The 17346-nt window shown below is 34.3% G+C and overlaps 2 protein-coding genes, 1 long non-coding RNA gene and 1 pseudogene across 7 annotated transcripts; 2 read left to right on the top strand and 2 right to left on the bottom strand.

Moving 5' to 3' along the window:
* Positions 1–1548: 1548 nt before the first annotated feature.
* LOC108851060 (F-box/FBD/LRR-repeat protein At3g26920-like) lies at positions 1549–3472 on the bottom strand (annotated as a pseudogene).
* Positions 3473–7769: 4297 nt separating this feature from the next.
* LOC108854082 (uncharacterized) lies at positions 7770–10427 on the bottom strand. 5 transcript variants are annotated; one of them, XR_001949828.2, is made up of 8 exons: positions 10110–10423; positions 9803–9940; positions 9452–9558; positions 9184–9354; positions 8791–8985; positions 8628–8717; positions 8109–8369; positions 7770–8012 (listed from the first exon to the last, which is right to left on the bottom strand). It is a non-coding gene; the product is annotated as an uncharacterized LOC108854082 (long non-coding RNA). The 5 variants fall into 5 exon arrangements; XR_001949829.2 differs by having other exon boundaries at positions 9202–9354; positions 10110–10422; XR_001949826.2 differs by having other exon boundaries at positions 8109–8438; positions 8791–9354; positions 10110–10427.
* A 2765-nt stretch (positions 10428–13192) lies between these two features.
* On the top strand, positions 13193–14439 carry LOC108854074 (endochitinase At2g43610-like). The gene is made up of 2 exons (XM_018627576.2): positions 13193–13688; positions 14035–14439. The coding sequence occupies exons 1-2, from the start codon at positions 13538–13540 to the stop codon at positions 14427–14429; spliced, it is 546 nt and encodes a 181-aa protein (XP_018483078.1). The 5' UTR covers positions 13193–13537; the 3' UTR covers positions 14430–14439.
* Positions 14440–15677: 1238 nt separating this feature from the next.
* On the top strand, positions 15678–17123 carry LOC108854071 (endochitinase At2g43590). The gene is made up of 2 exons (XM_018627573.2): positions 15678–16078; positions 16585–17123. Exons 1-2 carry the CDS (start codon positions 15703–15705, stop codon positions 16983–16985), a joined length of 777 nt encoding a protein of 258 aa, XP_018483075.1. The 5' UTR covers positions 15678–15702; the 3' UTR covers positions 16986–17123.
* Positions 17124–17346: the final 223 nt, after the last annotated feature.

The raw sequence follows: 17346 nt of genomic DNA, 5'->3' as shown, positions 1-17346 counted from the left end.
GTAGTCCTTAGGAGCATTGCTAGCTTCTGGGCCTCAGTGTTTAGGTTACCGAGCCAGTGTATGAAAGAGGTTGAGCAGATGTGTGCTTCCTTCTTATGGTCAGGTCCGAATCTTAAGGCAACTGGTGCGAAAGTGGCATGGAGTGAAGTGTGTAAGTTGGAGGAGGAAGGAGGATTGGGCATAAGGCCGCTAAAGGAAGTCAATATGGTCTATGGTTTAAAGATTATCTGGAGGTTATTGTCGGGGGAGTCTCTATGGGGAAGATGGATCAAGTGTTATCTCTTGAAGAAGAGAAGTTTCTGGGCTATAAGTGGGAAAACTCAGATGGGTTCTTGGATGTGGAAAAAAATTCTGAAGTTAAGAGAAGTTGCTAAGAGATTCTTTATGAAAGAGATTGGAAATGGGAAGCAAGTCTCTTTTTGGTTTGACAACTGGTCGTGCAAAGGGGTTATGTTTGATTTATTGGGAGATAGGGGAATCATTGATCTGGGAATTCGCAGAGAGGCTACTGTTGAAGAAGCTATCCTGAGCAACAGAAGAAGTAGAAATCATCGTGTTGAGTTTCTAAATTCTGTCGAGGAAGAGATCAAGGGTCTGAAAGACCAATGGAGTGTGGATATAGAGGATGTTAATCTCTGGAAATGCAGGGCGGGTTACAAAAATTCTTTTCAGACTAAGGAGACTTGGTTGATGATTCGAGTTGATTATGAGAAGTGTGATTGGGCCAAGGGAGTTTGGTTTTCGATGTCTACTCCTAAGTTTGCTTTCATTACTTGGCTCGCGATGAGAGATAGATTATCTACTATGGACAGAGTATCCTTGTGGAATCAGGGGGTTGATACCATGTGTGTCCTTTGCAAAATGGCGACGGAGTGCAGAAACCATCTCTTCTTCGAGTGTGTATATTCAGCTCAAATTTGGGACTATCTATTGCTTGGCATCATGGGAAGTTCTCATTCTACGGTCTGGTCTGATGTTGTATCTTGAATAAGCGTTGGACACAGAGATAAGAAGAAGTCATATTGCATTCGATATGCTTTTCAAGCAGTGGTTTATGCTCTATGGAGGGAGAGGAATCGAATTAAGCATGGAGAGAAACCAATGACTATTGCAATGCTGAAGAGAGTTATTGATAAAGGGATTCGCAACAAGTTTTACTTGATAGAAAAAGATAGGAGAAAGGGTATGGAGGGGCTCCTCCAATTCTGGTTTAGGACAAGAGTATGATTTCTTTGGTCTTTTGTTCTAGGATTTTCTTCGAAGGGTGATGTATAGAATTTCCTTTTGACTTTGGTCTTCACTTTGATGTAAAAAGACTTTTTGATGAATAAAATTTAACATTTATTCAAAAAAAAAAAAAAAAATTTGAATGCACTTATCCAAAAACAAATAAAAATACCGTTACGGATAATAAAAAGCTGCAAAATGCGAGAGCTCTAAGATAAAAATATCATGAGTAACTAAAAAAAATCCAAACCACGTGTGACTCAAATTAGGAACCATAAGAGACACAAAATCTAACATAAAAGAACGCCTAACAATGTGAACATATGATATACATAATACATCACGCATAAAGCTCAAACTTACAATCATTCTGGACACCATCTTTCCATATCATGCCACTAGTCGCTGTAGCAGTCTGTGGAAGACGTCTCAAACTCAAGCTTACACTCAAACAAGATAGTACAAAATGACCAATAATAATAATTGATTCATGGAAAATAGACTAGAGATAGTACAAAATGACATGAAACAACCAATAATCAAAAGCGACAGTGGGAGGAAGCCTCAGAAGAATTCACAAACTTGCATTCAAACATACAACCATCTGGACACCATCCTTCAAAGTCATGCCGCACCTTAAGTTTTTCTTCCTCGGGAAAATACTCGGGAAAACGCTCGCGAAAATACTCGTCGTGCCTGCTTATGAGCAAAGTTACATTTTCCAAAAGCCTTGCATTCGATAGGATGTATTTGGCCACATCTTCCCCGTATATTCTTTGCTCTGCAAACCAATTTAATGTCTTAAGGTGGAGCAAATATTCAGGAACATGGTTTGGTGGCGTCCATGGAATTTCCATATGGTGGTCCTGAAACCAACAAGTCAACAACAATGTATTATACATTATGTTAGATCATCAAATACGAGCATTAGAAAATTAAAAATGAACTTGCAAATGCTTACGCTGTTGATATCGAGAACTTATAAATTGGGAGAGATGTCAAGCATAAGCATTAGAAAATTCCAAGACTTTAATTCAATTGTATTAAGCTGCAAATATTCCAGCTGATTGAAGATGAAACCAGCAGGAACCTAAAATTTATGCATTAGGCAGTATCAGTAATAATTCATAAACAATGTAACAACAACAACAACAAACTCAATTCATTACAAGAAAACCATACCTCCATGTGTGTACTCAGGGAGAGACGTTTGACTGAAGAGAGTGGTTCTCCCAGAAATACTTCCTTGATAAAAAGTTGTGCCTTCACCAGCTCAGGTGCATTCTCAATCAGACAAGATCCAGAATAAAGAGAGGCTGCAATCTTCATTTTTTTCAAAGAAGGAGAGTTTATCACGTAGTTCGAGCAAGTACCCTCCGAGACATCATCCTCTATGGTTAGCTCCTGTAAAAACGGCACGGCAATTGTGAGAGTCTCCACATCATCATGACCATTACGATCAACCACCAAACTTTCAAGACTAACACAGCCAGCTAAAAGGTCCATGACAGAGTCATCGAAGACCACATCTTCAAGGTGCAGAGTTGTAAGAGACTTCAGACAACACGGAGAAGAGACATCTAGAATAATGGATCCCTCACGACCACGAAGTTTCAGTGTTTCTAGAGTCTGACAGTCATCCAAACTAAGGAAGAAACTGAGCTCTGGAGTCTGGCCTTAAGAGTTTGATCACCAACTCACGCACATGGAGTCCACGTGCAATTTCAACTAACTCTTCATAATCTATATGATGATCGATATCACCTTGAAGAAATGAAACATCGAGATGCAAACTCTGTAGATACGGAGCCTGGAGTGAAAGCATAGTCGTGCGTACACCATCTTCAAATCCCTGAAGATCATTGGGGCTTTTGCAAATGAACTTTAGCCTAGGCACCATCTTCCAGAGGGACCGCCACTGTTTAGACAAAACAGAGGTGGCTACGACTTCTTTGGTTGTTGGAAGTGAAGACAATATCTTCACAAGCAAGGCATCTGGCAAGTGACTGATCCTGTCCATACTTAGAACATAGCTGTAGTAAAAAAAAAAGGAAAAAAAAGAGGTAAATAACGAGTTGGGGACTTGGGGCTGACAAACACAGTGTAGCCATATGGTTCATAGAACTAATTAATTACATAATCAAGCTTACTACCTTGTAGCAGGAGAGTAGCAGGATGGTCGAGAAGAATTAGCATTAGTGAAGCTCATCTCTTTCCCAATTCTTGTCTTTAAGCACGAAGAAGATTTTTATTTAAAATGGTTGAATGATTTTGAAATGAAAACAAACAAGAGTTTAAATAGAAAAATGGGTTTTTTCCATTATTAGGCAAACGGACATCAGCCTGTTTAGTTTCTCGTAATACCTAGTATAGCCTGTTTAGGTATAACGTCTGACACAAGCCTTGGTCAGACACACGCTTCGTAGTAATGATGAAGTACATTGGGACTGTATCGACTCGATACTATCGAGGCATACTTTCGATATTCTGCAAAAAAAACATTGATAGCCCTACTATCTTTTAACCTACTTTTCTTTTCATCCGTTACGATTTCTCCTTCTTCTCTTTTCACGTACGTTTGCATCCAAAATTCCTCGGTACAGTCCCAATTCTTGTCTTTAAGCACTAAGAAGATTTTTAAAATGATTGAATGATTTGAAATGAAACAAATAAGAGATTTTTTTGGAAAAATAAGAAAATAAGAGGTTTTTACCAAATAAGAGTTTAAATAGAAAAATAACAAGCTATGCATGTTGACAAAAAAAAAACAAGCTATGCATGACGAGCATAGAAAATTGTAGAAATACTTTAGGAAATATAAAAGACTTAAAATGCTTCTTGGTGTGGTTGGTTAAATAAACCGAATTCGAGTGGGAAACGATGATCTGTACCTAATAGAAGCCTTTAACGGGAACGAGATTTCGAGAAAAAAGGGAAACAATAGCCGGAGAAGACGACTACACAGTAAAATCAATTGATAATTGATTTTACTGTGTAGTTTAAATTAGTTTGGTTGACCAAACCGGTTCAATTGGTTTTATCGATGTTTTCAGTTTAGTGTAACTTCGGTTCAATTTTGATTTTACACGAACATGTGCTTTAAATCTAGAGAGTTTCGAATGCATTTATTAGTTTTGTGTGATATTTTAAACCTTTTGAGTTGGTTTATAGATTAAGGATACTTTTATGGAAAGTAAAAAGTTATTTCATTTATTTTAAAATAAAAATAAATCACCTTTTTTAAAAAAAAAAATAAATCACCTTTTACATGAACATATCTATGAAGTTTTATTTTTAGAAAAAAACTGTGTATGAATAAAATGTGGGATTGATAAAATCTACACTGAGAAATGATATGCCTGGATTTTGAAGAAAAAAAATTGGAGGTGGTCACAATTACCATACTAAAATTTATAGAGAGTTGATTCTTCTCTAAAACTATTTTCACATTAATTTTTTTTTCACTTTTTAGTCTTATTACCGAAACTAGATCGTTTTCCGCGCTACGCGCGGATAATTGTTTTTTAAAATTTACTATGAATTTTGTTCTGTAAATAAAAATACCATATAATTTTCATATATAAAAATTATAAAGTGTGTAGTATAAGAGGGAAGACATGCTATATTTTTGTTATGTAAATGTTGATGTGGAGAAGTTGTTTAGTTTGCTAGAATACCAAAACTGGATTCAGAATACATAGATAGTCTGGATGATGTGGAGAAGTTGTTCTTAGTTGTGTTTCTTTGATTATTATCTTCTGAGTTGTAGATGAGAGATTTAGCTCTAACTCATGTATTCGACATGACTCTTATCCTTACTTTGACGTCATTGATGATTTTTATTGTCTTATCAAAGTAAATGTTGTTGGTCAAAAACAAAAATCAAGTAAAAATTGACTGATGAGGCGAGAAATAGTTTTTTTCTGTAAATAAGAGTTGTTAATTAGTAAATTAGATTTTTAAATTTGTATTTGATTTTACCTTTATATATTTTGGGATAATGTTTGACACCATGACAACTACATATTTTCGATTACTTATCTTTGCAACTATTTGAACAGGGATGTTGGGTTATCCCATAATGAGCTTCACCATTGTCGATCTGTTATATAGTTTTATATGATTTGGGATGTAAAGTTTGCAAGTAAATATTAGAGTATGTTTGATGAATAGTCAGAAGCAAACAATTTGGCTATTTTTACCAAAAGCAGGTAGAACTTTTCTTTGTAACACCTTTTTATTGTTTACCTTCTTATTGTAACACCCAAAGCAGTTGAATTTTCGTAGATAACAAAGAAAGTTTCAAATTTTGGAATTTTGTCAACTGACTTTTGAGAATTTGGAATTTGGATCAATTTGCGAAAATTAACTTTGCTTTGAAAATTTTAGATACAGCTGTTGTAATTATCATGACTGAATTTGATAATCGATTCAATATTCACTTTCTTTTTTTTGAGGAAAAATTCACTTTATTACAATTGATCTTTTGTAATATTAGATCAGTTCTTTAAAGAGATAAAAGTTAACTGCGGAAATCGTATGAAACAGTCAGCTGAGGGAAAAAGCTTGAAATACATTATCTATTTTGTTTAAAATGATGGGAAATTGTAAAGTTCCGATTGAGTATGGCTTTCTAAACTATAACAACATATTGTCAGAAACTCGTAGTCCCATTTCTACGCTTCCTATCAAGAATTTTGCCTACTACCAAAACAAATTTCTTTTATGCGTTCTACAATTCTATGACTCAAAAGCTAACATAAAACTTATATCCATGTAAAATATAATCTGTAACATTAAGTGTGTGTAGCATTTCAAAAACAAAAACCCATCCGAACGTAGTAAGCTAGATATATAAGACCATACTTTTATGTTTCTTATTTCATTATGGGGTGTCATTTGAAGTTTTATTGTGGTTACACATCCTACACATTTAGCTTCTCTTTAGTTTTTTGATGTCAAATCTCTCAGCTTTCATTTTTCTAATCTTGTTTTTTCCCTTCTGTACAATGCTTTTTAGAGTTTTATGTATTATAGTCATGTGAATCAATCTTCATATAATCAACCATCGATTTGTAGCATGCTGAGCTCGCATTCCCACTATCTTTCATGCAAGAACACAGAGATTTTATAGAAATAAGCTTTGAAAAGCACTATAAATTGGTAATTAATCTACCATAAAATTAGGAGAAATACTTGCAACCAATTTGAGGTGAAGCCACAATATTTTTTCATGGCTGCATATTCAATTTGATCCAAACATATATTTGAACTTTCTTTCTTAAGCACTTAAATTTTTTGAGTTAGCTTATGTTAATGGTTAAGAGCGGCTAATACAGTGTATAAATTAATTCAGTACTCCGTTCCCCCACTCTACGATTACAATATTTTAAACTAATGCAGTTCTCTCATAAAACAAAGTGTATTTTCCCATATTGATGTCGATATTTTTACACAATGTATATTACTTTTTCTTAACATGAGTTCTGTGACAAAAAAAAAAAGAAAAATCCATTTGATATATTTTTATTAATTGTTTTTATTTTGTTTTCTTGTAAACTGAAAATAATATCTTAAATAGCTTGATGGACTTTTTAATGATTTTTTCCTATTTATTTTTGAAATTTAAACAATTTAAGTTTTATTGCGTTTATGAGCTTTATTATGTAATTTAACTAATTTTTACTGTTTTATTTGTTATTTTACCATTTTATAGTAATAAATATAGTAGGGTTGGAAATGTTCTAAATGTATAAAATTATTTATGGTACTACCAAATTTTTACTAAAAGAAAATTTCTACACAAACTTTTCAAATTTATTTTAATTTTTATGAGGGTCGATACATTAAATATTAATCATCTATTTATATATATATATATATATGATTTTGTATGTTTTGACATAACTGTAGTCCTAACTTTTATTAACTTTGGTTTGTTAGGCTTCACTTGAAAATGTAGTAATCTTCTGAAAACCATCTTTCTACCTCGCACTTAGTCGCTATAATCGCTGATTTCTCGTCATAATTTTCATTAAAGAGTATGTGAGCACTGAAAAAAATATCGTATCCCCTAAACTATATTTGAGAAGTGATTTTGCTACATGTCTTCTTTACGATCATTCTCACGAAAATAATATGACATGTCTTATAGATTAATATAACTAAAATTATAATTTTAAATATATACATGCACATTCTTAAATATAATTCAAAATGAACAAAATTATTTTTATCTTAATTTAAATGTTCAGTTAAATCAAATTTATATTAAAATATTGATAAGAAAAAAGAAAATTTATAATATTAATAAAAAATTAAATATAATTTATATTTATCTATTAAAACATATTTTAAAAAAAATTACTGCACATGGTGCATGAAGACACCTAGTAATAACAATAAGTAATGAGACGATTAGCCTGATATTTTGGGTGACTCAGGCTGATTGATGAGCTGGAAGTTGGGTTACTTCCTACTTCTTCTTTCAGACTCCCAAAGGTGACATGGCATTGTAGGTAGTTCAGTTCACAGTTGGCTGATCGTTAGAATCAGTTAGTCAACGACTGAATTTTATATAACGTACTCATTAGAGATCCTCAGATTGTAATTCCCTCAAATACAATAATAATACACTTGTGCTCTATCATCTACATATCAATTCTTGAGCTGGAAGTTACACTCTTGTTTTTCCAAAGTTGTACTCTTGCCTTCTTCAAAACTGGAAACTGAATTCATTGGATTTGATAAAAGGGTAGATAAAGCAACTCAGCTCCTGCACAAGTCTGCCATTTAAAAGCATGTTTAGAGACAGCGAGAAACATGAGAAGTGAACACCTACCATGTAGACCACAAAATTCTTAAAACCAGGAAACACTTACTTGAAAAAGAATCTTATGGATGTAGCCCAATGTAGAGACAATCTGACGTGCAGACCTGTTGTGTCTCTCGTGTCCATTAGAAGATTTATGTCTCTTCATCCTTATTTACTATAGCATGTTGTTAGCATCCATGTGTAAAATGTATGAAGTTGGACATTCCACCGAGAAGCCGTAGAGGAGGCTGAAGATGGAACAAAACAGACGTTTCTATAGATGTGACACAAAGAGGAAGAAGCGACGAAGCTCCACTGCTCTGAAAGTCTGAATCCAAACCAAATTCCCAGCCATTAGAGAAGCAATGTGAGAATGCTGAAAATGTAAAGCACAAAACTGTTTGGTTGTCAATTTAATCAAGTTCTTAGTTCTTTATTTATGGACAGCAAGTTTTCCAAACCCAGGTACACAAACATACATCTCTGAACAGAAAACACAATCTAATCAGCTTAAATTAACCGGTGTGTGATTATAATTTTGTTTTATGTGCTTATCAAAGTTATAAAAGATAGTAGAAGGACTTACATTTTCTCTATCAACTTCAGAAACAATTTCATTAATGTATCTTCCACCATTAATGTTCCTCATTGCTCCAGCGCTTCCATTTTGATTTATCTGGAAAGGGAGACCATGATTCTTGAACTGGTTTTAACTATATAAATCGTTATCTGCAAATTACTGTACTTACCTACTGTTGTCTTTTTCAAAGTGTTGGAAGGCGAGATGATTCTACATGGGACTCCCAACTTGCAAGAGTGACAGACGTGCCTTTTGCTTCACCAACGGTGGTGCTTTTTGATCCGCCTAGTATGTCCTCGTTCTTATTTATTCTTTCACATTAACCATCGTGTATGTTGATGTGCATTGTTCCGTTACCGTACGTCTGCATCAGTATATAAAAAGACAGGGAAAATCAGTTCATTTGGCATCTTAATATCTATTTTATATAAAGATAGTACTCTGCAGGAAAAGATTAGAATTTTAAGCCTTCACAAAATCTAGTAGTCAAGGACAAAAGGTCTCTTGACATGTTCCAAGCAATCTTAAAAAAAAACACTGTTTTTGCAGCAAAAGAGTCCACCAAAGCGCATATTTTCACCAAAGACATGAGAGCTTCCACAGTGGGGAAAATGACCACAAGATTTCCATCGGCAGAGACGCAGAGCGACACTCATGATAACGGTCCGTGGCTCTTTCTGGTTGGATCTCGAAAAGGCCATACTTTACTCTCCTAAACATATTTACCGATTTCCTGCAAAACTCAGAAATGTATATATGACATTAAATGAAAACCAAAAAAAAAAATATGAGAAGTTACATTGCGAACAGAGACGGAGATGTGGTCGAACCTGGATGTCTGATGAGTAGTTGTGAACCTTTTCGTACTATTTCCTAAGTTGTTCAGGATATCGTATTTTTCTGACGACCTTTTACTTTGTATCTTATATGTGATTAACTGTAAACATAAATGTAGAAGATAGTAAACCGCAGTCACCAATCAGGAATTTTTCTAAGGTAATGAACAAATAGCTTTTCACAGAACTATCTAGCTCTAACAAGTTCTTGTGCTTTGCTGGCCGTTGTTATGGTCATCTTGCAGCACCTTATAACTCATTTTTTTTCTAAATCTATATCAATGTGAAACTTATAAAACAGAGTTGTCCAGCTTACTCAAGAAAAGTCAGAGAATCAAAACATACATATAAGATATGTGGTGCAAAGACCCTTTGCGCAAAACCTTGGTTCAGCTCTCGTTCCATTAATTCGTACCATCAATTCATAAGCGCTTCTTATCTGCAACTTGACCTCCCTCTATCGGTTCGACCTCTCCTAGTTCTCTGTTAAAGAACAAACAAAAAGTGAGAAATTTGGAAACTTTAACATACAACTTTTCCAAATCCAACAGAAATGCACAAAAGCTCGATAATAGGTTCTATAGATATATAGTAGAAATCTAAGGAGGAATCTGGATCATGGGTTTGCAGAGGAAGAGCACGAGGGGCTTACCCTCGAATCCAGATGAAGCATAATGGACATGGATGATTCAGAAGACCCGGTTCCGGAATTTCCTGGATCAACCCCTACTCGTCGATGAAAACATGAAACCCATGACTTCATGGCCAGCGCTTGATGTGGTTGTCTGGAGTTTGTAGAACGTATTTCGAGCTGACATTTGATGAAGAGTTTATATAGGGATAGAGACAACAGGAGTCGGAACGTCAACATCTCTCAGGATGAAAGGAGAAATGAATAGAATTAACTACACTGTTAAGGTGAAACCGCGATTTGCAGAGACAATGAAGGTGAAGTGCAACAGCCGTGATACCTTCTGTAAGATTTGGGCCAAGAGATGAGAGTATCTGAAACATGGGCCACATTCTATTAGTAACAGCCCAATGAGTTATCCGTCTGCGAAGTGAGCAAATTAATGACATGGCTAAACATTTATCTCTTATTGGTTGATTTATGTATCCTACGTGGACAGTCCCATGGAGCTTCGTATTTGCCTTTTAGTAGTGTTATAGATTATTTAATTAGCATATGTTACACGTCCACTTCAACAGTTATATTCGATCATAAAGGAAATCTTATTACAAACACACATGAATGTTTTGCAATCATACATGTAACTATTTACAATAATTAATTTTGTAAAACTCTTAGGATGACAAACCCTTAATGGCTTAATCTTTGTTCTTGAACCTTTCATACTCTCATAATCGTTTTTCTCTATTGCTCTCTATGTTTCAGTTTCTAATTTGTTGCATAATTAGTTATCGTCCTTTAATTTACAGTTCAAAACTTATCCCACACACACTAGTAACTTCTCAATATTTTTACTATGGATAGCTTTTCTTCAGACTTGTTTTCTTTTTCTTTTTCCTTTTTGCAATAGAAAACTAATTAAGTCTTGCTCCAAGCAAATCTCATTTCTTATTGGTGACTAACAGGGGCGGATGTAGGAAAGCTAATTAGTTTTTCTTCACTAATTACTATAAAGTCTATTGATTGTTTTTAACTCCACTTATATTTTCCAACTTCCTCTCCAGTTCCAGTTCTGCCGTATAGCTTATAGCTTCAACAACTATGATTTATGACTAGTACGTCAACTATTCCAAGCCTATTAAGCCTATTAAACAAAATCTCAATGTCGTTAAAGAACATCATTTTTTTTCATGGAAAAACATCGATCTTTACGAGACTCATACCATCCTCAAAGCATCTCAAAGAGTTCACTCTATTTTTTACTCTATAATAAAGTAATTCTATAATAGAGATGTAATTTTCTCCAATAGTACTATATTTTAGAGTAAAAAATAGAGTGATGAACAAAAAAACAACTTACTTTAAATTTGAAGTAAATTTATTTTTCACTCTATTATAAAGCGAAATAGAGTACCATTAAAATATTTTTTACTCTAAATTCTATTTTAGAGTGAAAAATAGAGTTGGATTGGAGATATCCCCAAAAAAGTAAGTATTGAATTTAAGGTGTTTAATTCCATTAATACAAAGTTAGAGAAAACATGGAGATTAGTCATGATATTCATTTTTTTACCACAAAACGGCCAATTAGCACATTACCTCTAAAAGGAAAAACTAGCTAGGCTTCCCTTTGTTTTCACACAAAATCACATGACTGTCAAAAAGAAAGAAAAAAAGTTCTTACATCTTGACCAGGCAAAAAAAAAAGAGTTCATGGATGAGAGCATCATGCTTGAGTTGACTTTCAATGGATATGACCCTTAATTAGCGCTGAAGCAAACCTTTTTATTTTCGTGTCTCGCGAAGTAAACCCTTTGAACTCATATATAATAAGCTGATTTAGAATGTTAACTAATACTTATTATCATTAGTGATAAGCATTAACAGTATCATTTCCAAACCATCGCAAAGTCCTTCAGATTGAAAACCTATGTAATAATTTACATGTGCGTGCTTATTTTCTAATGGCATATTCGCCTCTAATATGCATATAGATTTATATTATTATTAGGATTCAAGTACTTTAAACGTAACTTAATCGTGTTATATAGTTTTAAAAAACAATCGTATCACATACCTTGATTTTATACATACATCGCAAGTAAGCAATATATATATATATTCGTCTAATAATCTATCAGCTATTCATATAAAATAATTTAGCCATGTTGAATTGAACGTTCTCCACCCAGCCAATCAGAAATATATGTAGTTCGATGTTTTGAAATTCTCAAGAAAAAATGGTTTTCTATTTTCTTAGCGGTTAAATTGTAACTATTTTATAAATTTGGTGAATTCTTAAAGTTTAAGTTAACCAGCATGCGTACCTTAGTAAATCTTTTACTCCAATGGCTTTGATCTACTCGTTGAAGAAAAAGTCTTTTACACAAAACCTGCTATTTTTTGGATAAGATCGTATGTATTAAAGAGGATTAATATACGAGTTTTAAACACTTAAATAGAGATAACACGACATGAACACGACACGGTAGATGTTCTTAACTTAGTCATTTTCATCCTCCTCCATTGTTGCTTTTAATTATGAATTTGTTATCATAAACAATTCCATGTGTACAGTTGTTATTTTCTAATATTTACTAGGAAAAAACTCGTATACGGAGGTCTCAAGCGATCGTAGAATCTGCAGGAACATATTACACGCAACATACATAATGTGATAATGACATCTTTATGCAAAATGTTAATCATATATCGAGGCTGTTGAGATAATCAGGTTTGCTGTATATACGACTGCACATTATATTTACAATATTTTTTGTTCTTGGTTAGCCATATATCAAAAATTATAGCCATAGGATATCATGTATTTAAAGCTAAACCGACCCAATGCCAGACTTGTTTATTTTTCTTATAAGAAAAGAAAGATTATCCTCAGTTTCGTCTCTTAGTCTAATTCAGCTAAACGCTATGACCAAGTCCATATTCAAATAATCATAGTATTTATCCTTAAATCACAACTACAAGAAAAGGAATGGGTCATGCCTTATTTATAAAACGTATTTAAACTTTTGACCAAACATAAAATTCGACATCGCCAATTTTTCACTATAAATATACGTCCCCCAAACCCTCCTCATTTCTTCAGACAACTCATCCTCCAAAACACTCCATCAAACATATATACAAAAATGGCGACCCACAAAGCGCTCCTGAAAAATGCTCTCATCCTTTCCCTCTTCACCTTAACCATCCTGGCAGAAACCGCGTTTTCGCAGAACTGCGGTAAAACAGGATGTAAAGGCAACATGTGCTGCAGCAGATGGGGATATTGTGGCACCACAAACGCCTACTGAGGCACGGGGTGCCAGAATGGACCTTGCAAATCAAAACCTAAACCTACTCCTACTCCCAGCGGTAGCGGCGGTCTAGACGCTGGTCCTCGTGGTACCATAGCAAGCGTTGTCACACCAGCGTTCTTCAACAGTATCATGAGTAAAGTCGGAAGTGGTTGCCCAGCCAAAGGCTTCTACACTCGCCAGGCATTCATTGCGGCCGCTCAATCATTTCCAGCCTACAAAGGAACCGTCGCTAAGCGTGAGATTGCAGCCATGTTGGCTCAGTTCTCTCATGAATCTGGAAGTACGTTTCAACGTTTACTCTTATCATTTTTTCATCAGAAAATATTATATAAATACTTTATAGTTATGCTTTTTTGGTCGTAGAATAAATTATAGTTATAAATTATCTATCTAGTAGAGATTAATTTCTAAATAACAAAATTTCACACAAATATACGTAAAAACCTTGCTTGGCCGTTTGTATTAGAGATTAGTTTCGATTGTTGAAGAAATTTACAGAGAGGATCGTCATAAAATATAAGTTGCTACTTTTTTTTTGGAAAACAAATTCGATAATGTTTTTGGCAAGTGGTAACATTATTTTATTAACTGGGGCACCATTTCATGTTTTGTTTGGGTATGCAAAGGTTTTTGTTACAAAGAAGAAATAGCGAGAGGAAGGTACTGCCAAGCTAGTACAGTCTACCCTTGTCAACCGGGCAAGAACTACTACGGTCGTGGTCCGATTCAAATCACATGGAACTACAACTATGGTGCAGCCGGAAAGTTCCTTGGGCTTCCTCTCTTGAAGGATCCAGATATGGTGGCTCGTAGCCCAACCGTGGCTTTCAAGTGTGCCATGTGGTTCTGGAACAAGAATGTGCGTCCGGTTTTGAGCAGAGGGTTTGGAGCCACCACGAGGAGGATCAACGGCGGTGAGTGTGACGGTGGGCGTCCAGCCGCAGTGCAGAGCAGGGTCAACCATTACTTGGATTTCTGCAAGAAGCTTGGGGTCACTCCTGGAACCAACCTCAAATGTTGAAGACACTACTGAATGTGGTTTTTATGTGTGTTTGTGTGTTAAAGATGTCATGTGCCGAATAATAAAGAGAAGTCAATATTACAAAATATAAAGAGGGAACAAGTCATATGCTATGTGATATACTATGTGATGTGTCTTTAATGTAACTAATACTATTGTGTTGTTTGTACAAGTCTTTATCCTTTTTTTTTGAAACTCATACAAGTCTTTATCCAATAAACATATTTACTTCTTTTACGCAGAATAGTTTTTTTTTGTTTTGGTGTAATAGAACAGTTTTTCCTTCGTGCAACAACTATATGGAACAGTTTGTGATAACAATTAACCTCAATATATCTTACCAACGTTGACTTGGCGTACGAGTAAAAGGGTAAAGCTGTAACTTCCTACCACCTAAATTCAATTTAAGTCGGAAGAAACTATTTAAAATGTTTGGGTTCTCCACAAAAAAGTAAAAGAATATTTGCACTCAATATCTACATTTTTACCATATTTGCACTTTCTATCTTATTTCCTCCCAATTTTTTCCTTCCTCACTTTTTCTCCCCACAATATTTAGATATTTTTCTAATTACTATATTTTTTATGTTTTCAGCCAATTCACTCTTTTTTATAAATATGGTTCGATCTAACTTATTTTTAGCTGTTGAAGTGATAGAAAATCATAATTAAATAAAAATAAAATGAAAATATTGTATTCAGAAATATATAGGAGGCAGAAAACTACCCAAAAGAAAAAATGCTGTTTCAATAGACTTTTTTTTTCACGAAGGTAAACTTTTGAGGTTAATCAATTCGAAACGATATGAAGTCGACCAGGCGGCGAGATGGTGGTAAGTGTGGACGCAACAACTATATGGACCTGTGGTAGTTTATTAAGCATTAAGTTAACATTTATAAACTTAGGAATGCTTGAATCAAATTCTTTGTAAGAAACTGAATCTGTTGTTTGTGTATAATAAAGTAATGCGTGGATTATTTTGGCAAGAAAAATGTAATTTTTTGTTTGTTCGATTTATTCAGGAAGTCATAATACTATGTATGCTATTCAGTAAGGATACAAAACTGAGAATATTACCATATAAAAAAGAAAATTGAATTGCTAAACCATGGAATAATCTTTGAGGCAGAAGAGTCAAACTGCCGAAGTCATCTGTAAAAAAATAGTCAAATGTACTATTTCTCAAATGGCTTCCTATTATATATCTCAAATAAATGACCAAACCACCAAACATCCGATCACAAGTTCTTCCTACTTTTCTCATCCACAAACATGGCTCTCAGAAAAATCTCATCAGTTTTTCTCATCTGCCTCTTCGGTTTCTACTCCCAAACTGCCAAGTCGCAGTACTGCGGCTGCTCTCCAATCATGTGCTGCAGTCAACATGGTTATTGCGATATCGGGGACGATTACTGTGGTTCCGGTTGTCAATCAGGTCCTTGCAGAACAAGAGATCCTGTTGACGAGATTGTGACTCAAAATTTTTTTGACGGAATTATTAACCAAACCCGTAATGGCTGTGCCGGAAAAAGATTCTACACTCGTGAATCTTTTCTTAAAGCCGCTAATGCTACGTTTGACTTCACTGACACTGTTACAAGGCTCGAGATCGCTGCCATGTTTGCTCATTTTACTCACGAGACCGAACGTGCGTAAGAACTATTCCTTTCAATAGGTTCTTAATTTTTCTCTCTTTTTCATGTTTTTTTTTGCTAAAAAATAATCCTCTTTTTCATGTTTGTTCGGATATAGACTTTAATTTGAGTATTATTAACAGATTTTTCTCTATTTTAAGAAAACAATATGGAAGAATATTATTTATATTTAGTGATAAAAGTAGTTTTTAAATCAAATATATATCTTTATAATTTTTCTATTTCTGAAAAATATAGAAATGAGTAAGGAACTTTAACTAAAAAAAAAAAGAAATGAGTAAGGAATAGTCTTAGTTAGGGATGAAAGCAGCTACGTATAAAATTCAATAGATTTGCAATAATAAATGATTGAAATATTTAAATATTTACTCCTATTACTTCATATACAGAAACAAACATATATATTGTTCTAAAAAAAACATATATATACATATGTAAATTAAATAATGATCTCAGTTTGGTACAACTTAATTAGCTTGATATGTCTCTCTACTTTTAGATTTCTGCTACATAGAGGAGGTAAACGGGAGTTCACGCGACTACTGCGAGAGCAACAGGCAATACCCATGTGCACCGGGAAAGGGTTACTACGGTCGTGGTCCTATCCAACTAGCATGGAACTTTATGTACGGATCGTGCGGCGTGGATCTAAAACTCGACCTCCTAGGCCAGCCTGAACTAGTTGGTAGCAACTCAACTATATCTTTCTGGACGGGTTTGTGGTTTTGGATGAATAGCGTAAGGCCAGTACTGAAGGAAGGATTTGGAGCCACCATTAGAGCCATCAATGATAAGGAGTGTGCCGGTGGGAACTCGGGTGCCGTTAGTGCAAGGACTGGATACTATAGAGATTATTGTAGACAGCTGGGTGTGGACCCAGGAGCCAACATAACTTGCTAGAAATACCAACAAAGACTTTTCTGCACGGATCCATCATTTTCTAGGCTATTTTGTCACTATTTAATATAAGATATATATATTGTAATTTACATAAGGTACGGTTAAATATTTATCTTGCTGGAACATCTCTTTCATTTGATTTGAATAGTAAATTTATGGTGTTACAAAAAAAAAAAAAAAAAAGAATAGTAAATTTATGTATCAATATGAGATACTTTGCAATAATATCCAATATATATATATATATATTGGAATATCATTGAATAAAAATACTATTTTTATCAATCACACGTACTATTATAGTTAGTTGGCCGTTTGGTTTGTTTGTTTCATTTCATCCCTTTCACATTAACTACACTTA

The sequence above is a fragment of the Raphanus sativus genome, chromosome 4 (assembly GCF_000801105.2).
Source record: "Raphanus sativus cultivar WK10039 chromosome 4, ASM80110v3, whole genome shotgun sequence".
NCBI classification, from domain to species: Eukaryota; Viridiplantae; Streptophyta; class Magnoliopsida; order Brassicales; family Brassicaceae; genus Raphanus; species Raphanus sativus.
The sequence above is the reverse complement of the archived record's forward strand: the minus strand, read 5'-3'. Positions and strand labels throughout refer to the sequence as shown.